The 22,812-nt window shown below is 39.5% G+C and overlaps 1 protein-coding gene across 1 annotated transcript in view; it reads right to left on the reverse strand.

The window, feature by feature from the left end:
• RNF32 (ring finger protein 32) overlaps positions 1-22,812 on the reverse strand; it is a 53,302-nt gene that overhangs the window by 14,169 nt on the left and 16,321 nt on the right. The window contains exons 4-6 of the mRNA XM_004702331.2: positions 20,665-20,697; positions 19,972-20,096; positions 19,393-19,501 (exon numbers count right to left, since the gene is read on the reverse strand). Of these exons, the coding sequence (XP_004702388.1) occupies positions 19,393-19,501; positions 19,972-20,096; positions 20,665-20,697 (267 nt within the window). The remainder of the gene's footprint in view (positions 1-19,392; positions 19,502-19,971; positions 20,097-20,664; positions 20,698-22,812) is intronic.

Raw genomic sequence — 22,812 nt, forward strand, 5'->3', positions numbered from 1 at the left:
AACAAGCACCATCTAGCTGAGAGACAACAAAACCCCTTGGAAGAAGCACACCAGCCTGTCCCTTCTCAATCGCTGAGGACAAAGGGGGTGTATTAGCAAAAGTGGTGAAGAAAGCAGATGGTGCCAGGCTATCAAATGACATAGCATCTGGGGTCTTAACGGCTTGAAGACAAACAGGAGGCCATCTAGCTAAGAAACAACAAAACCCACAAGGAAGAAACACACCAGCCTACCCCGACACAAATGCTGAAGACAAAGTGGGTACATAAGCAAATGCGGTGAAGACAGCTGATGGTGCCAAGCTGTCAAATTACTTAAGCCTTTTATTTAATCAGAAAAAAAAATTTTTTCTTATCACTGCCTTACACACTCCTTGTTAATTTTATTTTTAAATAGTTGCTACTTTAAAGGCGTCATTTGAGATTGCATTTTATTTCTGGTTATTGCTACTATAAAGGGAAAAATGGACTGTTGGATATTTATCTTAAACTTGGTCATGCCAAATAATGTAATTTCAACTGTATTTTCAGATTTAATGACATTAAAGTTAGATCCAACTTTTCTTATAAATTTAAAATTGTTTCTTCTCTTCCTCTATTAAGCATCCAGCTTTATCAAACTTATTTTAATCTTGGTGAGACTATATCTCATATTTGTTTTTAAATCCTAGTGAGTTGTTCATAGTTGTATCTTACAGTCTTTCTAACAGCTATTGGCTTCGCTTGCCAGTCTTATTTTTTCTTAATAAACTATTTTAAAAAATCTATTCTGGTTTTTATGTTGTTTCCTAACTTTTTTACTTGAACAGTTTATTATTTTTAATCTTTTTTATTCAAAATGAAATGCACTTGCCACTATTTCCCCTCTAATTATAGCTTTAGTTCTATATCATGGTATATGTTAGGGTTTTCATTGTCATGGTAACCAAATAGCTTTTAATATAGATTCAACATTTCCAAACACACTTTAAAATTAATGATTTTATTAACTTATTTAACTTTTGTATTGGCCTTGTTTTTCTTTGAACATTCCTTTATAGAAAACGTTTTTATTTCAATCGTGTCTCTAATAAGCACTTGATAATAATTTTTCAATGCAATCTAACAGCTTGTTATTAGAGAAATATATCTCAATCATATTTTTTTGCCATCCTGTTTTCACCTTGACATTCCTGTTATGTGCTTTTCTTTTCTCATTGTTGCGTATTCCGCTTTCCTGCTGGCACTGCGCTTTTATCTCAGTAACTGTATTTAGACTGGGATGTAGCACCATGCCTTTAGATCTCCCTTCAAACCCACTTTTAATTTAGCTTAAATTTTTAGTATAGTTTGCTCTTTCTTAGGTTGAGGTCTCTCACTGTTTTACATGGTGATTGTTCCTCGGTCTTTCTCCCCTCTTCCCCCCCCCCCCTTTTCTGCCTTTTTGCCCTTGTTTCAGATGTTTTTCTGTATTGGGAAGCCAGGCTTGATGAGGGCAGTCACTGAAATAATAATTCCCTGAGGGCACAAAAGGGGAGTGTAGAGGAAATGGAAGTCACCATCAATGGGTACAAGGAGGAAGAAAATGTCCCAAAGTTGATTGGCATGAAGATTGCCCACCCTTCTTAATATGATTGAATTTTATAATGTGTTCATTATAGCTCAGTACAGCTGATTAAAAACTAAATATTTTATTACAAATATTTTTCATTTAACATTGAAATCATAGAATAAAAAATAAGAAAATCTATACAGATAGCTTGTTGAAATAAAAAATAATAAGGCATGAAAATTGCATATAATATAAAAATGTTCTTAAAAATATCTTTATGTGCTTTTTCTCTCTCTTCCAAGGGAACTACTCTTATGATTCTTACTGTATGACCCTAAAAACAAAGCAAAAACCAAATCCACCTGTTTCTGATTTATACATTTAAAGATAATCTATAGGAATACTTTGCATTTTACTTTTTCATGTGATTACATATTTCAGAAAATTTTAATTCCAGCATATATTTGTCTACCATGGTCTTTGAACCTGTATGAATAATTCATTGTATGGATGTTCCTCACTAGTGAACTTTTGGGTTGTTTACTTCTTTTCTAAGCAGTGCTGCAGTGAACATACTAATGCAACATTAATGAATATATCTGTGGGGTTTGTTTTTAGAGAAGGACCCAGTTCTAGATTAGAGAATTATCAGCTAGGATGAATCTATCATTCTATCTAATGTCCACTCTCCTCACTTTCATCAGCACTAGGTTAACTGTCATCCAACTTTAAAATTCATATCCATTTAGTAAGAATAATGTGTTGTCTTTTTTAATGCTATTTTAATGGTGAGTCGAATGTCTTGGTACATAACCATACATCGGTTTCTTCTGTAAACTGCTTGTCACATATCAAGCATATTTGTTCCTGACCCTTTGAATTGGAAAATCTTTTCACTTTTCCTCCTGTCTAGAAGTTTTAAAACTTTTATGTAGCTTTTGACTCAGATGGCATTGAAAATATTCTCAATCCTATTTAGAAAGGCCTTTCCCACTCTCCAAATCATGAATGCATTCTATAATGCATTCTTCTACAAACATTGGTTCAGCTTTTGTGCTCAACTCTTTGCTCCAGATGGAAAACATTTGAGTCTAGGGAGTGTCTCATATTTGTTGTTTATATGCTGTACTCTCTTTACCCACAAAGCCCTGGTGGTGCTGGGGGTTATGCCTGGTGCTGCTACATGCAAGGTGTCTGTTCAAACTCACCAACCACTCCCTGGGAGCGAAACGAGGCTGTTTATGCTCATAAAGATGCATAGCCTTGGAAACTCTCTGAGTCAGGATGAACTCAGTGGCAGTAGGTAGGCCTCCTGGAGGAACAGTGGTTCAGCACTCAGCCATGAATGCAAAGATCGATGATACAAATGCAACAAAGAGAAAACCCGTCAGCTGCTCTGTTGGAGCGCTAGAGAGTCACTATCACTCAGCATGACTCGACAGTCCTGGGTTTGCTTTTTGATCTGAATTTTTGGTTCTCCCCTTCTGTTTTTCCTTTCCTTCCTGTCCCTAGTGCAAGGCCAATGTCCTGGGATTTACAAACTGTGCATCCTATTTCTAAACTGCTGAAGTTATATTTTGTTAGCATTATACTGCACTTATTGTCTCTCGGCCATATCAACGTGTGAGTGTTTGGCCTAACTAAGGATTACCTGTAAATGCCACAACACTTTACCTCTGGATGTGCCAATATGTACCACCTAAGAACCAAGGCATTTTATCTTGCATAAAAATGTAATTAGCACCGTATGGAAATTTAACATGGATGCCTTACTGATTAATATGCAATCTATATTTAATTTTTAAACTTATCCCAATTTATTATTGTTTTGATTCAGGATCCAGTCAAAGATCTATTATTCCACTTTGATGTTGTATCTCTCAGACTCCTGTAATAAAGGAGAGGTAGCCAGTCGTTTTCTTTTCTCTTATGATAATGATGTTATAAAGCATCCAAGTTCTGTAAAATATTCCTTATTTTGTATGTATCCGGTTGTTTTGCCATAGTTGGGTTCACATTAGATATTTTGTCGTGAAAATCCAAAGGTGCTGATGGTGAGTCTATTTCATGTGTATTCAAAACCAAAAAACCCAAACTCATTGCCACTGAGTTTTTTCAAGGTTTCTGAGGCTGTAAATCTTCACAGGAGCAGACAGCCTCATCTTTCTCCTGAGGAGTGGCTGGTTGAGTTTGAACTGCCAACCTTGTAGCTGGCAGCCCAGTATTTGCTTATTCAACAATAGCAGCAGAGCTCATTGTGACCTTTGGTGAAACATCTGGTAGACTTTTCTTTTGTAAAAAATTTTTTCTCTTAAAAATTGTTAGTCATCCCTGCGTGATATTTCGAAACTGTTGGAAAATACTATTTTGGAAACAACTTTTCACTCAGTAGTTTTTGCTGGTTTATCCTCTCATTTTTGCATACATACATACCCAGACCGATTTTCCTTGCTTTATTGCAGTTGGCTTCATCATGCTTCACAAATACCGTGTTTTTGACAAATTGAAGGTTTGTGGCAACCTTGCGTCAAACAAGTCCACGTTGTTGCTGTTTTTAGGTGCCGGTGCCGACTAGAGCGCCCCTGTCCGACAGAAGGACACCTCGCCCGCGCCCGCCTGCCATCCGCACAATCGTTGTTTCGTTTGAGCCCGTTGTTGCAGGCACTGCGTCAATGCACGGGTACCGTTTTTCCTAAAAGCATCTGCTCATTTCATGTCTCGTGTCACACTTTGGTAATCCTCACAATACTCCAACCGGGGTCACCAGTGGGGCTTTGATCCTCCAGGTCGGCGGTTCGGAACCACCAGCAGCTCCAAGAGAGAAAGGGCATTCAACTCTTGTCAACAGTGAAACAGTCTCGGAAACTCTCAGTGGCAGGTCTCCCCTGTGCCACAGGGTCACTGAAGTTGGCATTGACCCAATGGCAGTGAGACTGCACACTTAGTAGACTCCCTTTTTGTACACACCAACTTTGAGATGCACTGTAAACTACAAATGTCATGTCTCATTTTGTTGCATTAACGTGGAACCAAATCTGTACTATCTCTGAGGTATGCCTGTAGTCTGGACACATCTATCAAACCCTGTGTATGTGAAATCCAATAGCCTAGTTCACTAATCTTTCAGTTTCCATGAAAACACGTCGATAATAAAAAATTGGGATTAAAATTATTGAGTCATGCTTTCTTTCAGCAAGTAATTTTCATCGAGTTGGAACAAAAACCAAAACACACTCATTGCCATCAAATTGATGCTGACTCGTAGCAACCCTACAGGACAGGGTAGAACTGCCCCTATGAATTCCTGAGACTGTAACTATTTACGAGTGTACAAAGCCCCATCTTTCTTCTGCAGGGCTGCTGGTGGCTTTGAACTGCTGACCTTGTAGTGGTCGCATGTAACCACTATACCACCAGGGCTCCTATGTTGGATAAGTGGAGAATAGATAACCAAATTGCATGAGTTGAAGATCGGATCAATGACTAAGAACTGGTCTGTCATAAAGGGCACTCTCCGAGTTTAATCCATATAGGTAACAAGAAGCAGTGACAAGAATAGACTGTCACTAATATGGAACATTGCTTTAAATATAACCTTCCTTTTTAAAATGGGATTTGGGTTTAAAGATTTCCAATGATTATGCCAAATGGAATACTTGAGCAAGGGTGAGATTAGTTACCAGAGGGGACTGGGTATTCTTTGATTCCAATATGAATTTAAAAATGGAAAGCTACGTACACCCATTGTGGAAAGTGACATGGCCGCACCTGAAATAACTGGCACTAGAAATGCCATACGATGCAGCAATACCCTTGCTGGGCAGATGCCCCAAAGACATAGGGGCAGAACAGAAACATTCCTGAACATCTCCCATGCTCATTGCAGCACAGTTCACCACAGGAAGCGGTTGGAAACAGCCCAGTTGTCCACAAGGAGAAGAACCGATAAGAGGAAACCTCTGGTACTTGCACACGATGGAATACTATCCATCCCGAACAAACAGTGAGGAAGCCATGAAACACCTCGGGACACGGGGAGACCTGGGACCGTATGCTGAGTGAAGTTAGCTACTCACACTAGGACAAATATTGTTGGTATGAGTCCACTACTATAAGGAGCAACAGCACCACGCAGGTAGGCTTCTGCCTCTGGGTCATGTAATCTTCTAACCCAGTCTGCCAGAGAACACAGCAGAGAGCCTGACGACATCCATGAACCACACACATGCCCTTCACATGTCCATCATAAACACGACATTGACAGAGGAGATCTCACTTTAGCTGGGGTCAGCTTTTCAAGACAGGGAAGGGGGAGATGACCATTCAGTTGCTGCTATAAAAAATTGTGTTAAGGCCACCCCGAATCAACAGATTTGGGTGATATCAGAATGATAAGCAAAGCTTACCGGAAATTCCAGTCAAGATGGGAGGAGGGGAGCATGTATATCTTGGAGAAGGTGATTACATTTCTGTTGGTAGAAAAATAGGGAGGAGCAACCTCCCATTGGGATGAAATGCTGGACAATACTTACGTCGACTCCAAGGGGAGAATACACCTGATTTCAAAATGGATATTTGTGACTTCTGTTCTAAGACATGTGTTCTTTTGAGGTACACAACACCCTACATACCCCAGAAAGACTCCATGTGGACATTCCACTAAGTGAACTGGGCTTTCCCGCAAATTCGCCTGTCGCCCTTGGACTTAAAGCCGAAACCCCTCATTTTAGGAGAAGCAGCTGACTGCTGTCCCAAGGACAGAGCTGGTGGTTGTTGGACTTTGGTTTGGGTCTCTTGTCTTGAGGGTGCCCAATGAATGGTGGGCCAGGACTATCATGTACTTATTATTTTAATGCCCTCCTTGCTTTACTATGACATGCATAAATCTTATAGGTGTGGTTCTGCTAATGTCAATGAATATTATTTAAAGTTTTGCATTGTCACTAACCTCCATTGTTTGTGTAATTAGTGTCGAGTCACTTAAAGCGTTAAATCTGTACAAGTCAACAATTCATGTATTGCAGTTCGTAGCTGGCCTGTATTTTTATAATTTCCCCTTTCAACATTGAAAAACTTTTATATCATTGGTTAAATTAATGACACTATCAACAGAATTCCCTTATGTTGCAGGGAGATGATTGATAATGTTCTCTAACAGAAAATAACAATGATGTCTCTAAGGTGAACCGGAGACATACAAACTATAAATATATGAATGGATTTGGGGCTTGTATTTAATTCTAGCCCCAATCTATAGTGCTGCTTGATTCTAATGCTCATGTAAAGATCACTAAAGATATGGGTGCTGTAGCAAAGTGTGAGTAAAAAACTAGATGGTGTTGGCTAACAGAAATAATAACATCTGGGGTCTTAACAGCTTGTTTTCAAGCAAGCAGCCATGGAAGTCACTCATCAACTGAGTCTACATGGAAGACGCACATCAGCCCGTGTGATCTAAGGATTGCAAATAGTACAGTCCAAATTCAGAGGAGGAAATGGTATCAGATCTTAAATTGTGAACACCTGGTTTGCAGAAGGCTGTGGATGACAGTGGAAAGCCAAAAATCCATTTGCAGGGTACACTTAGTTTAAGCTTCATGTGAATCCACTCTGACTATAGTTGAGGGATGTGAAGAGCCTTGTTAACAGACAGAGAATAGTATAGATTATGGTTGATATAGTTCTGTTGAAATGTAATGTTTTATCATTTTATCTTCCTTTGACTCACTTAAAAGTTGTTTCAGTTAAAAAAAATGTGAAGGGGAAATAATTATATGTGGATTAAGCTTCCAGTGAATTCCTTCTAACCATAGACCAGGGATATCAATAGCCTTGCTATAATGGAGAATGTATCGGAAAGTGGATTATTGCAGATGTAGTTAGGTTAAAATTTAACATGTTATCATTTTATCTCCCTTTTAACCCATTCTAAAAATTTGATCTAGTTTTTAATATTTTCTACTGTCTTTCCAATTGAGTTTTTCTTTTTTACTTTGTTCTGCTTGTATGTTTTTCTGTATATGAAATCTAGGATAGGTAAATCTACAGAGGCAGTAACTGGATTAATGGTTTCTTGGGGGTACAGCAAGGGAGAAATAGGGAGTTAATAACACTGAGTACAAGAAAGAGGAAACTACTCTAAAATTTGTGGTCATTATTGTACAACTCTTCTCGCTATGATGGAACTATTAAATTGTATGATATATGAATTACGTGCCAATAAAATTGTTCAAAAAATAAAAATATAAATAGATAATCAAAGTCAGAGGCAATTACAAAATGCCTATTTCTTTACCAAATTATCAATAAGAGTTGTTGCAGGTGAGTTAAGTCTGGCTGATCATGACCCTCGGAGCCCAGGTGGGACGATGGGTAGATGCTCAGCTACTAATCAGAAAGAAGGTTGGTGGTTGAGGCTCACCAGCAGCTCTCTGGAGAAACTACGTGGCAGGCTGCTTCCATAAAGATTTACAACCTTGAAACTCTGGTAGGGCAGTTCTACTTTGAGTTCTACTCAGCTTGTTCTTCTCCAAAAGTTTACTTATTGAGATTGAATTCATAATTTCTCAGGTTATTACCCAATAGAAATTATGACCCAAACCTCAATACGTGAAAACGGTTATGGAGAAGGACAAATCTAAGTGACAGAATATGCATAAGATCAAACATCCCACCATGACTCCCATCGAAGAAACTTAGATGAGGACAGATTGCTTTTCAGAGTGTGTTATTGGACCTGTCTTTGGTGAATTAGAAATAATTACTTGTATTTGATGTAGTAGTTATTTATATGGAAAGAGATGCTTAAATAAGCAATGTTTATCAAAAAAGTGTTATCAGTGAGTTATATTAAGGTAGTAAATCCAGCATTTTAAAAATTAAATAGACTAGAAAGTATTGTAGCACTTAGGATGTAGAGAGAGTAAGTTTTCTTTTGGGAAAAATGTGCTGGCCTATTTGTACTGTATAAAAAATGCTGTATAAAATTTTATTTTCTTATGTGGGTTAAGAAAAAGTTTAAAAGCCACTATTCTAAAGTACTTGTAAAGTTTGTTTTCTTGAGTAATTTTAACACCCCTCCCTCTTCCCACTACCCCCGCCCCCCAAAATCTGTCTTTTCTTATTCAAGCTTTCTTTAGATACTAGGCTTAAATGAATTAGCTATTCAAAACTCTGGGCTCATTTTCAAAAACATCAGAGGAAAAACCCAATTTGTAATATACTCAAATAAGTGCAAATATAATTTCTACTTCTGTTTTTTTTCTATCTCTTGAGTGGTATTGTTTTTACACACAACAGAGGCTTAGTGTACACTGATGAACTTGGAAGAAGGCTTAGACTGGGCTTTGAAAATGGATATACTCTAATCGAGCCAGGGCGACAAAAGTAAGAATGGGCACAACCCATACAGGGCGACAAAAGTAAGAATGGGCACAACCCATACAAAGGATGCTGCAGGGTCGGTTAGCGATGGAGTGCAAAGGTGCTATGAACACAAATCGAAAGGGAAGGCCAGAGTGGGCACAGAGAAAGGAGAAACAATGGGGTGTGTGGGTAGTTGGAAATGTAGAACAGGAGCAGAGCTGTAGACCTGACAGGGCCGATATCTAGGATGTGATCCTCCTCCTCATGGAAATGACCATGTAAACTTGAGGAGAGATTGCATTCACAAAGCAAGCACAAAGGAAAACACAGGACCAAAGAGGGATCCCTAGTGGTGCACAGGCCACCCACTTCACCAGGAGGCAGTGGGGGCGCCGATGAGGAAAGAACTCACCTGCCAGCTGGGTTTGGTTTACTTATCTTTCTTGAGGAAGCGGAAAACACATGGACTCAGTCAGGAGGACTTATTTGTAGAGGTGAAAGAGCTCTAAGAAGAATGATTAGAGTTAGAAAGTTAGAAATGTTAGAAAGTGAAGATAGAACCAATGTTCTATAACTGAAAAGTATTTTGAAACCTAGAGTGATGCTGCCTCGCAAACATGGCTGGGAACTGCTCTTAACATGCACAAAACTGCTCAGAAAGCCCGGATGTCTTCCTTCTGCTTTGTGTTTCATGTACTAAACAAAAGCTGACTCTGTTCTGTTTGAAGGTGCCGGCGTGGCATAGTGGGTAGGAAGGTAGGCCGCTAACCTCGAGGTCAGTGATTCAAACCCACCAGCTGCTCTCCAGGGGAAAGAAGAGGTCTTCTGCTTCTGGACGGAGTCACAGTCTCATTGCTTCTAGGCCTTTCAGTCAAGATCAAGTTTACCGAGTCCTCACGGAGCAGTCCCACTCTGTTTCAGAAACGCTATGAGCTGGCATGGGCGCATGGCACTCAATGGGTGCGTGCTATATTTTGGATTCTCAAAATATCCTTACCAGTACAAGGTATTTTCAGAGTAAAAAAAGAACAAGGTCACTGGTAATGAACAGTGAGTTAGGAAAACCAGTTGTGTGTCTTAATTCTTTGCTTTCTAAAGCCCCAAACCAAGCCCACTGTCATTGAGCCTATTCTGAGACTGTCAGTCTTCACGGGCGCAGCCTGACCTTTCCCCCACAGAGTGGCCGGTGGGTTCCTTCAGCTGACCATTCGCTTAGCAGCCTAATGCCTAACCCACACAACCACTAGGGTTTTTCCAGGGGACTTGTGAAAGTTTGTGAAAACATTTAATTCTCTTTTCCATGAATTTTAGAAGCACCCCCCATGTACATTAAATCAAATCAAAGTACAGCTTACAGTTTAAAATGTTCTTATAGTGCATGAAAAAATATATATGCACACACATACACGAGGTAAAATGACTATGAAATATATAATTAATATATTATGTGAAATCAATAAATTATATCTGAATTTAGGGCCAATACGAAATTTTAACATTTTTGTCCCATAGTTCACATACAAATGAAACAATATAAAACACAGTAAAACCTCAATCCATGTGAAAGCAGAAGATTATAGAAGCTAGAAGAAATTAAACACGGGTCACAGGGGGCCAGCATGGACTTGGTTTGGCTTTGGATATGGGGTGTAGTTGAGAACAATGACTGGAATAGTTGAGTAGATACCTTAGGATGCTGGGAGTTTATGTTAATGGAGGAGGAACAACTCAGAAAGGAGGGGGAGCATGGCTGCATAGCTCAGCTAATATAATCAATGCCCTAAGTGGTAGGGGTAGAAACTGTTGATATGGTGCATGTATGTTTGGCTCTGCATATTTGCAAAACAATACAATGAATACAAACTTTAAAAAATGGGTCAAAAGGGAAAACAAGTGATAATGCTTAATTTTGACTTCACACTATATTTGCAGTAAGGAGCCCTGGTGGCATAGTGATTATGCACTGGGTTGCAGTTAGAAACCACGAAGTGCTCTGAGGGAGACAGATGGGGCTTTTTATTCCTGTAAAGAGTTACAGTCTCAGAAACTCACAAGGGCAGTTCTACCCTGTCCTACAAGGTCAATATGAGTTCTCGACTGGATGGCAGTGAGTTTGGTTTATAGCTGCAGTAACTTACTTTTCAATGCACTCTGAGGTCAAGACTATTCACATCCCTTGCCAATGATCTGAGGGAATTCAAGGGAGATGTAAACTGTGTGGGGACAGTTTAAATGGAGTTGGGGATTTCACTGTTATCCATAGCCTTTTAGAAACTGAGTCCTTGGAATTTAAGCTCTAATACAATTTCCTCCTCTGATCTTGGATTTTATTATTTACAATCCTTTGATCACATGGGCTGGTGTTCTCCTTCAAGCCAATACTATTACATACTAGAAACCACTGAGAGTAACTCGGAGAACAAGACAGAATGATCAGACTGATGCAGTGAAATCAAATCAACAACTGAATACAAAAGCAAAGGTTACAAAAGAAGGATGAAAAACAATTGCGGAAGAGTAACGTTTATGGTATTGAGTGAACTACAACGCTAGAAATTAACTATCTCTGATGGGAGATGAAAGACATTACTTAGAAATGACAAATTAGTCAAAACTGTATGTTTACTTTGGAAAACGAATATGAAGAATCTAGGTTAAGTTGAAAATATTATGCTGGTAAAAGACTTTTTGAAACTAGGTAGGAGCAGAGAACTAAAAGTACGCTTAATAATTACTTTCTATACAGAATGGAATTTGGCTCAGTGTTCAAGAAAACTACATATTTTTTTTCTATCTAGTAAACCATTGGGAATTTCAACAATTTGCTGGTGTCCTATAAAATGGGAATATTTTAACCAGGATTCAGCAGCACTGAGTATGGATGAAGTCCTGGTAGCCCTCTGGGTTGGTCATTGGACTGTTAACCTCAAGGCTGGTGGTTCAAACTCATGAGTTGCTCCATGAGAGAAAAATGAAGCTTTCTACTCCAATAAAGACTTAGTACCAGAAGTCTTTATACAGAGTTCCTATAAATCATAATGGAAATAGTGACAGTGTGTTTGGGGTTTGAGTATGGGGAAAATTTTCACATGATTTCCCTAGAAATGGGAACTGGAGCTCTCCCTCTCTTTCTTAAGTATTCTTTACACTCTGTGGTAGTTATATCATCATTTGTCAATTTGAGAGGATTAAGAGTGAAGGGGTGGAGTCTAGCCTGTCAATCAGGTGATAGCGAATGAGGCCTCTGTGTGGGCATGGCCTTTTCCTGAGGATTCTGGGAACTCCTGCATTCCTCCTTGGAGGCAGGACACACTATCTTTCTCTGCTCACTCCCTGGGAGACATTACAGCTGACAAGACACATGGAAATACTACTAGTGGCCTGAGCTGGAGGAACTTCATGGAGAGCCCTGTCAGCGCTGAGATGTACACAATGTCACTGGACCACAAGACTTCCCACCCACCGGCCTATGTTCTTCCTGCATTCGGCATCATCACATGTTTTTCCTGAGTCTGAAGAGGACTTTATAGATTGGTATTAGACATATGGGCTAATATTGGACTTATGGACTTGATCTGAATCAATATTCAAGTGATCTTATATATAAAGCTTTTTCCTATACACATATGAATATCTATAAATTTATTTCTCCAGTGTACCCAGACTAGCACACACCCTTATCTATGCTACATAGTAAGTAGATTATCTGGAAAGCACTAATTTTCCTTTTTTTTTCTTCTAATTTTCTTATATAAATGTAGAGTTGTAGACTTTCTATTCAGATTCCACTAATGCCCCTTTTTTCTCCTTCCATTGAAAATATTCTAATAAGAGGAAAAGCTACTTCAGGAATTGCTAATATGAGGGGTCTCTCCACCACTCCACCCCACCCCCCAAAAGGAAAAAAAGCAGAGCTTTCCTAGTATGCATTCTTCCCTCTGGTGAGCATCCAGCAACTTGCTCTGAGTTAGTGCATCCAGTGTTGTCACCTGGGAAGGTTCTTTCTGGTCACAGTGAGTTTTTTCATAAAAGCAGTTTCGCTTGAACCTCATTTTTTTGTGATGGCCAATTTCAGAGAATAGCATGTGGTTGTGAAATTTTGTCTCCTTCTCAGGAAAAATGCTGCAGAAACTGTTGAACGCAGTTTACAAGGGCAGTGTTATGGAAAAAACTCAAGTGTATGAGTGGTTTTCTCATTTCAAAAAAGGTGAAATGTCCATTGATGACAAATCTCGTTCTGGACATCTTTAAACTTCCTGAATGGATGAAAATGTTGAAAAATTCACACACTTGTGCTCCAAGACGGACAACGATGGACCATTGAAGAGATGGGGAAGTTATCTGGACTATCTTGGAGCTTGGTTTAGTGAATTTTAACAGATTTTGGAATGAGACAGGTAGCTGTAAAATTTGTGCCTGGGGTCCTGACTGACCAGGAAAAAGAGTAGACACATAGCTGTCCTTTGAAAGAACAGCTCTGATGTGACCATATTTTTTCCCCAAGGTCATTACTGGTGAGGAGACATGGTGCTATTCTTATGACCCTGAAAGTAAACGTCAATCAAGCCAGTGGAACATGCCATCGTCACCTCACCCCAAAAAAGCTCATCAAGTGAAATCAAAGATCAAAACAATGCTCATTTGTTTTTTGATGTGAGTGGGATAATGTATTTGGAGTTTGTTCCACCAGGTCAGACTGTTCTATCTATAGGTTCTGCAAAGATTGCATAACAGTGTGCAATGAAAAAGCCCCAATTTGTGATAGAATGGGAGTGGTTTTGCCATTATGACAATGCACCTGCGCATGCAGCCATCTCAGTGGGCCAGTTTTTGGCAAAAATCAGCATGCCTCTTGTGCTCCACACACCTGACTCACCTGACCTTGCTCTTTGTGGATTTCTTTTTGCTTCCACAAATGAAGAGGGACATGAAAAGACAGCAATTTGATGACATAGAAGAGGTGAAGAAAAAAAATGAGGGAGGTGCTGTCAGACATCCAAACAGATGAGTTTGAAAAATGTTTCCAAGAATGAAATCACAGATTTGACAAATGTATCAAGTGCAATAGAGGTGATAAGGTTGTTTTGTAAAAAAAATTAAATACATAGCTTTGGGGGAAATCCTGTTTTTTTGGGGGGTACCCCTTTGTATATATCAGACCCACCCACTGTTCCTGAATGCAGGACAAGGATGGAATATATCTTGAATCTCATGGCAGAATTTAGAATGCCCTTTCCATATACACTAAAACAGTTTACTGATGGTTCAATTTCTTGTCTTCAAGATACAGTAATTTAAATGTATTGGCTCATATGTTGTAGTTAATATGGTTCTATTCTTGAGAGCAACATAAAATTTATTTTCTTGATTAATATATACATAAATAAAATAAATATAAATATATTTTCTTGATTAAATGTGAAGCATAATAACTTCAAAGGGAGCCAGAATCCTAATTTTCTTTTGCAAATACTGGTAACTATATAGATCTGGAAAACTACTTAAGTAAATCAGTGAAGGTATTAGAAAAAAATAAATGATCACACTGCTTTACACTGTTAGATGCTGTCAAATTGGTACTAAGTCATAATGCCCCTGCATACATCAGAACAAAGCACTGCCTGCTCTTTACATTGAGTTGTGATCCATATTGAAGGCTGCAATCCTTGATCTTCATCAGGATTGTGCTTCAAGTCCTCCTCACTTTCAGCATGCAAGGGTGTGTCATCTGCATATCAAAAATTGTTCATAAGCCTCCCTTCAATCCTGCTGCATTGTTCTTTCATATATAGTACAGCTTCTCAGATTATTTGTTCAGCATACAGATTGAATAAGTAAGGTGAGAAGATACAACACAACACTGACAAATACCTTTCCTGAATTTAAACCATAGAGAATTCCATTGTTCTGTTTGAACGACTGCCTCTTGGAGTTCATGCACAGGTTCCATATGGGCACAATGAAGTGTTCTGGAATTCTCATTCTTCTCAATGTTATCCATAGGGTGTTATGATCCACACAGTTGAAAGCCTTTGCATAATCAACAAAACACAAGCAAGAATCTTTCTGGTTTTCTCTGCTGTGAGTCAAGCATCTGACATCAGCAATGAAATCCACATCCTCTTCTGAATCCAGCCTGAATCTGGCAGCTCCCTGTCAATGTCCTGCCACAACTGTTGTTGGATGATCTTTAGCAAAACTTTGCTTGTATGTGATATAATTGATATTGTTAGACAATTTGAGCATTCTGTTGGGTCCCTTTTCTTTGGAACGGGTACAAATATGGATCTCTTCCGGTCAGTTGGCCAAGTAGCTGTCTTCCCCAACTTTTTACTTCTTCCAGCTTGAGCAGACCAAGTATTACAATGAAATATACAAAGAGCTGGAGTTAGAAAACCAAAAAGGAAGAACATGCTCAGGATATCTCAAACTGAAGGAAATGAAGACAAAATTCAAGCCTCAATTTGCAATATTAAAAGATTCTAAGGACAAGCATTGACTGATGCAAAAGCATCAATAGAAGATGGAATAGAGTCACTGTCCCAAAAAGAACCAGTCAACATCCAACCATTTTAAGTAGTAGTAGATGGCCAAGAATCAATGGTAATGAAGGAAAAAGTATAAGTTGTACTGAAGGCCTTAGTTTGCCATTTTTTAACTTGATGGGAACCTCACGGTACATCTTGTCCACTTCTTCATCCATGAACTGGTCGCCCATGGTGGTCCTTGTCATCATGTGGCCTAGCAAACCATATGATGATCTGATTCACTATCATCAATATCAGTCCATTTAAGATCACTGTGCCCAAGATTTTGATTTTTATGTGTTCCATTTCATTGTTGACAACTTTCCATTTTTCTAGATTCATAATTCATACACTCTGTATTTGATGATTAATAGATGCCGGCAACGGTTTCTTCTAATTGTGAGTCATGCTTTCCTCATCAGGAAATGAAGGTCCCAAAAAGTATACTCTATCCACATCATTATGGCCAATTCCACTTTGAGAACACAGCTCTGCTTCAGTGCTGTGTTAGGTGCTATCTGACCTGAAAGACTAACCTTTCAGCAGACCATACATCTTACAATGTTCTGCTGCTTTTCGCCCGGTTCTCAGTGGCTAAGCCCTCAGAGACAGCCTAGTCCTTCTTCATAGTCTCATCTTAGTCTGGAAACACAGCTGAACCCTCTTCACAAACAAACAAAGCTCGCTGCCATCCAATTGCTGCAGACTCCTAGGGCCCCAGAGGCCAGGGGAGTACTGCCTCTGTGCAGTCCAAAACTGCAACTTCTTTACAGGAGTAGAAAGCCCCATCTTTCTTCCAAAGAAAGGTGTTGGCTATGGGAAATTCTTCAACAACACTGAGTAAACCCACTGACAGACAAGTGATAGCAAGCTCACTAGGGAGGCCTCAAAAGTGGAAGGAATTTATACTTTGAGGGGGTGGACTTTACAAAGTAAAGATTAACCTTCCATTATTAGTTGTTATTCTAAATGAGAATGCAGGCTAAAAGGTGAAAAAACAAAACAGGGTTAGGAAAGAGCTACATAACTGTATAACTAATATTTCCCCAGAAAATGATAGGAAAGTGTGACTATGAGGAGTTTTAGTGGTAATGACAGCATGTAGGAACATTGTACTTTTATAGAGTGCTGTTATCAAAAATGAAAATATTTAATATAACAAAATAAAAGAATTAACATGAATAATGTATTAATACAGTAAATTCAAATTGGTGGCATAGTTGGTTGAGTTTTCAGCAAACCACAAGGTTAGCACAATTCAAACCTGCAAGTTGCTCTTTTGGAGAAGTGGGAGGCTGTCAGCTCACATAAAGATTTATAGGCTCCATGGCCTTACTTGATGACTAGCCTCCATAAAGAGATCACTGAAGATATGAGTGTTATTGCAAAGTATAATGAAGAAGTCAGATGGTACCTGGCTATCAGAAAGAATAGTGAGTGGGGTCTTAAGGGATGGTCTTAAAGCAAGCAACCATCTAAGTGGAGACACCGATTAAATCCACAAAGAAGTGTATCAGCCTGTGTGATCCCTGGATTGTAAATAATAAAATGCAAATCTGGAGGAAGGAATGGTGCCAGAACATTCAGTTTAGAGAAGGCTATGGATGACAGTGGATACCCAAAATCCATTTGCAAGGTCCTCATTGGATGAAGCCTCTGGTGAATTCCCTCTGACCATAGTTTAGGGATGCGAATAGCCTTGCTGTCAGACACAACACACTGAAAAGTTGATTATGGCAGAAGTAGTTAGGGGAAAATGTAACACCTTATTATTTGATCTCCCTTGACTCATTTTAAATTTATTCCAATTTTTGATATTTCCTGCTTTCCTTTTGATGGAGGTTTTTCTCCCTGCTGTATAGTCATTGTTGTTGATTTTTTGTTTGTTTGCATCCTGTTTGTGTTTTGTATGCTTTTCTGTATATGGAATCCAGGGTAGGTAAATCCACAGAGACAGTGACTGGATTAATAATGATCTAGGAGCCTGGCAGGAGAGGTTGGGGGGAAATGAGGCCCTCATGACAGCAAGAAAGCAGAAAAGGTTTGACAATGACTGTGGTGGCGATTGCACAACTCTTCTCTGTTTCAAGCTTCAACTGTCACGCACGGCTTTCTGCAAACCGAGTGTTCAGAATTTAAGATCTTAGAATAACATTGTAGGTAGAAATAGTCACTTTCATCACAGGTAAGGAAACTGGTGTGGAGCAGCTGTCATTTGCCTAAAGCTACACAACTAAAGTGGAGGGAATTGGATTTGTACCCAGGTGTGCAAAGCTCCAAAGTCTGCATCCTTTCCTTTTTACCATCCCTCTTCTTGTGGCCTGTGGTCTTAAAACCCTCATTGCCATTAAGTGGATCCCAACTCCCACTGCCACGATAGGACAGAGCAGAACTCCCCGTGGGGTTTCCGAGGCCGTAATCTTTACAGAAGCAGACTGCCACACCTTACCACTGCACCGGGAGGGTTCTTTCTTTGGGACGAGAGTTAGATAAAGGTAAACTCCCTGCCATCAAGATGCTGCTGCTTGATAGGGACCTTAGAGGATGGGGTAGACCGGCTACTGTGGGTTTTGGAGACTGTATCTCTTCACAGGAGGAGATTCTACAACAGTGGAAGGGAAACATGAGAGTATTTTTGAAAAAACAAACAGTTAAAAGAAAGGGTAGATGCTGAAGTTCTCTATTTCTAGAACTCTTACATACATATTGATCCTCAGCGGGCCCAGGAAACTCAATAAAGCTGTAGAATTTTGCGGACTTTATTTTTCCTAACATCTGATCCCCTCATTTACTGACAGTTCAGAAATGTTCTTTTCCATTGCTTGATCTGAAGAGATTAGATTTATTCAAACACAGCAAGTAATAACTTTTAAAATTTACCTTTAGTCCAATTTTAGAAATTTTATGATTTACTCAGAAAGAAAATCTGGAAGTTTAGCTCTCTGAAATTTACCATCTAGGTTGGAAAGCTAGCACCTGTGGAAAATACTCTCAGTAGCATCTCAACTAATTTTTTAAAAAGCCCTAAAAATTAAATGAGTCTCCAAGCTTTCTTGTCATTGTTAGTCTTATGAACTCAGCTGTGAATTCCTGACATGATTGCAGACAACTGACAACTTATATCGCGGTGGCTGTTGGGGTTACAGGTGCCATTGAGTCAGTTCCTACTCCGAGTGGCCCTGACCCCACGTGACCGAGCAGAATTGCCCTACTGGGTTTTCCTGGCTATAATCTTTGCGGAAGCAGATTATGAGGCCCATCTCCTGCAGAGTCATTGGGAGGGTTTTTATCTGGGGAATCAGTGTTCGCTACCGACCTCTTTCTTTTTCTGTTTAGCCTTTAATACTTGCACACTGTTGTGAAGGCTTTCATCACCCCAGAAGGAAAAGTCCATGCCTTTGGAGCAGCCAGTTCCCATTCCTCCACCTCTACCTCCAATCACTGGTAACCATCCATTTGCATTGTGGTTTTCGGGACTTACTTAATTCTGGCTCCGTCCAATCAGTGGGCTCCTGCACTAGGTGACTTTCCGTTCTGGCTTCTTCCACAGCACACCCTGTTCCATCCATGCTGCAGCATGTTTCAGGACCACAGCCCATGGTGCTGCTGTTGGTGTGGTTGTTTGCAAGATGATTCTGACTCATGGCAACCTCGTGTGTCAGAGCAGTATTTCTCCTTAGGGAGTCCTAAAGACCGGGACCTTTTGGAAGCAGGCCCATTGTCTGAATTGCCTCTGGGGGAGTTTGAACCACCAACTTTTGGGCTAGTCGTGGAGATCTTAATTAAAAGCTTGTGCTACCCAGGGACTCTGAGGCCTTTTAATGGCTCATACCCATCCAATACTATTGCACTGTATGGCTATGCCACCGCCTGTTGTCTGAAGTTGGAGCAAACACCCAGAGTGCTTTGCTGGGCTCAGATGCTTTGCTGTTACTTGGGTCTGAGATGACTAGAACACATGCACACCTACCTTTTCTTCAAAGAACTTTTTCCTCAGTTTGGCATCTTTGGGTGGCACGGTTTTCCTCAGGTTCCGGTACCACTTCCTAACAATATGTCCTCTCCAATAGGCTTGGATTCTAAAACGCAGGCATGTGAAAAGAATGGCACCAGGATGACGTTAACAAATGTTTCAGTATTCACGTAAGGCCGGTATCAGTCCTGGTGACCGAGTGGGCTGGCTACACTGAGCTGCCAAGCACCAGGTCAGCAGTTGGAACCCACAGCTGCTCTCTGGGAGAAAGAGGCGGCTCGCAAGGGTTCAAGATTGAAGTCTCAGGAACCCAAAGGGCTTGTTCTACCCTGTCCTAGAGGGTGGCTCTGATTTGGAATCGGTAGTGAGTTTGGAATAGGAAGTAGGACACTGGGGAGATGTTGGTGGCCAAGTGGAGAGACAACCCCCGCCCCCCATCTTTTAAAACATGAGTTATCATTAGCTAGTGTTCTCAATAGATACTTTCAATTAGCAAGTGAGTTTTTGTTTTGTCTTGTTTCTAATTAGGCACTGGCTTCAGGACCGATTTGAGGAAGGTTTTGTTTTTTTTTTTACCTCGTTGCACACTTGACTTTGAATAGCCGTGCTCCATCATGAATCACGCGGGTTTGATACTGGTTCTTTCTACAGAGAGGGCAGGTTTTTTTGCTTGTGAACTTTTCAAAAGCCTGAAGGCATGCCTGAAGAAAAACATTCACTTGAAATTTTATGAGTAATTACTTATAAACAACATTTTTACCTCTAATGTAATTACAGTGTTCTTTTCTCTAATAATTATGAGACAGTCCAATTTAGATTATGAAGAGGAGGTTTCATCAGATGTTAACACCTTAACCATGAAACCTGTTCCCAAAGTGATCTTTTACAAGAATATACATGCAGATACATCAAAAACTTCTGGGGAAAAAAACCCAACTCGTGTAAAGGTAAATCATCTTTGTGTGTAAGGCTAACATGCAGTTCAATCACATGAATTAAGCGATCATTCACTTTGAAGTCTGTTATTAACAACAATGCGCTCTACAAACATTTGTGGTTCTTTTGTCACGTAAAATTCATGATTTTGAAACCAGGGTGAATTGTACTGTAGCCTAGAGTCATGTTTCTAACGATGCCTGGTGCTTTGGCTGAAAGAACTGGAACTTTTCAGGAGACTTGAACAGGAGTCAGAGCAGGCTGGATTCCCTTACGTCCCCAGAGCGAGGGGCTGCGGGCTTGAAGATAGGAGTGAAAACAGGATTTACTTACTCTGTGAAAGACATGGGAACATGAAAGCAGCACCTGCTCGGGCGAAAACAAGGGGAAATGTTTGAAGTTTAAATTAGTTGAAAAGAGAAGCAACATAAATGCATTAATTAAAAGAAGACACTCGGGATGCTTAAAAGCTAAGCTGTGTTGTTTGTTTTGAAAAATTAAGAGAGTTGATTAATAACCTTGATATTTATAGTCAGTGCTTACACTGTAGTGCAGCACAACTATATAATCTCGACAAGCAACATTAACTTAATGATAATCTGAAACATCAAATGGACACATGAAGTTGGACACCAAGCCATTAGAATGGCTGCACACTTAAAAATGAAACAATTAAGGGACAGATATGTCTGCTAAGTAGATACTAGGAGACAGTGCAAATTGGAGGGGGAGAAGAAGAGTCTTAGGACTGTGGCGGGGGGTGGGGTGGGGGGCAGTGAGTGGAGGAAGCCAAGAAATGTTAATACCATTTTTGAGTGCTTTGTTCCATCAAATGACATCCTTACTTGCTTTTGAAAAACATGAAAATATTACGATATAATTTAGACACGCTTAAATGGAGACAGCATAAATTATGAAGGCTGGAAAAAAAAGCACTTTTTTTTTTTTTGGTATGCAGGGAAAGTGTGCACAAGAAAACATCACCTTTCTGTGACCCAACGTCCCCAAATAGTGACATTCTGGGCTGTGACAAAGGACAGCAGCTTAGGCTGCAGTAAAGAAAAGGCAGGGTTTTTAGGGTGAGGAAGGGGAGAAATCCGAACAACCAGTGTGGACTCTTGAGCTGCCACAAACAAAGGTTCCCAGGCTAGCAGCCAGCCAAGGACCCTGGCTCTTTTCCTTCCTCCAGAGAAGAGCGGGAGGGCTGAGGAAGGGGTGGGGGAGGCAAAGGCATTTTCCTCCTGAGGCTGTAATGAGGGCTTTCTTTAACCCTCCCTGCTTAGGATGCTGATCTCTGAGAGCTACCTAGGCTGTCTGATTTGGGTAAATCTGTTCAGTGTTAAAAGCTGTGTTCATGAAGCCCATTTTTCTGAAATGGAGAGAAAGAAAGAAATGGCATGCTAAACATAAAAGTTCTAAATCTCTCTCTCTCTCGCTCTCTTTAACACATTGCCCACAGTCAGTCTGAATTGGATAAACTCAGTAATATGGATCTTTGAAAAAATTATCACTCTGTTACCTATCAGCCATCTTTTATACATTCAATTTCTCGTGTTATATAATCTTTCAAAGCATTTTATTAAAAAATATTTGACTATATAAATGGAAGTATATTCTGTATATATATAAAAAATCTGTAAATGTACATAAATATTTATTATGGGAAAATACTGTCTGACAGCAAAAATAAGTGATCCGTCAGTGATGAGTACACTTAGAAATGCCCTAGAAGTTACTGTTAAACTGCACTCTACCATAATGTTCTCAGGAGGCCTACAGTGATCACTTGAGTTATTAATTTTCTCATCTGTTACATGGGCAAAATATTTCCTCAAAGGTATATGAGATTAATTGAAAGATTTCTGAAGTCATATGAATTGGAGAAGTACCAACTTTTGGTTTTAGTTAAGGAGAAATCTTAAAGAGGAGACAATAACTAAAATGCAAATGAAAGAAAATAGTATATTTTTATAACCAAAAAAATAATAGAATTTAGTGAGAGATATATACAAAACACCATGGAAGAAATGAGCAGAATACATCAGAGTCCTTCTTTGAAAATTATTTTATTTTTTCTTCTAAAGTTAATCAAGTTTATTGTTGCTGAGAACACACACACAGCTAACCATATACCCATTCAACAGTTTCTACACCTGCCATTTAGTGGCAAAGGTTACTTCTTTGAGCTGTGCAATCCTTCTAACCCTCATTTTCTGAGTTGGTCCTTCCTCATCAACATAAACTCACTGCCCATAAAGTTCCTACCTAATCTCCTGAGTTGCTGCTGTCAGTTTGTTCTTTCATGAATAGTTCTTAAAAGAGCCAATTCAATGTTTTACTGGGGAATTGGAACCCTTACTTATTGACAATTACAATAGTCAGTTGGGGACCTCTACTCTTTTTTTTTTCTTCTTTGAGTCAACTTTATTTTAAAAGGTAGAAAAATACATTTTTCTTTTATTCTGTTTTAATTATTTTTTG

Source organism: Echinops telfairi, unplaced genomic scaffold (genome assembly GCF_000313985.2).
Source record: "Echinops telfairi isolate 266 unplaced genomic scaffold, ASM31398v2 ScPeMD7_31;HRSCAF=116, whole genome shotgun sequence".
In the NCBI taxonomy this organism is placed as follows: Eukaryota; Metazoa; Chordata; class Mammalia; order Afrosoricida; family Tenrecidae; genus Echinops; species Echinops telfairi.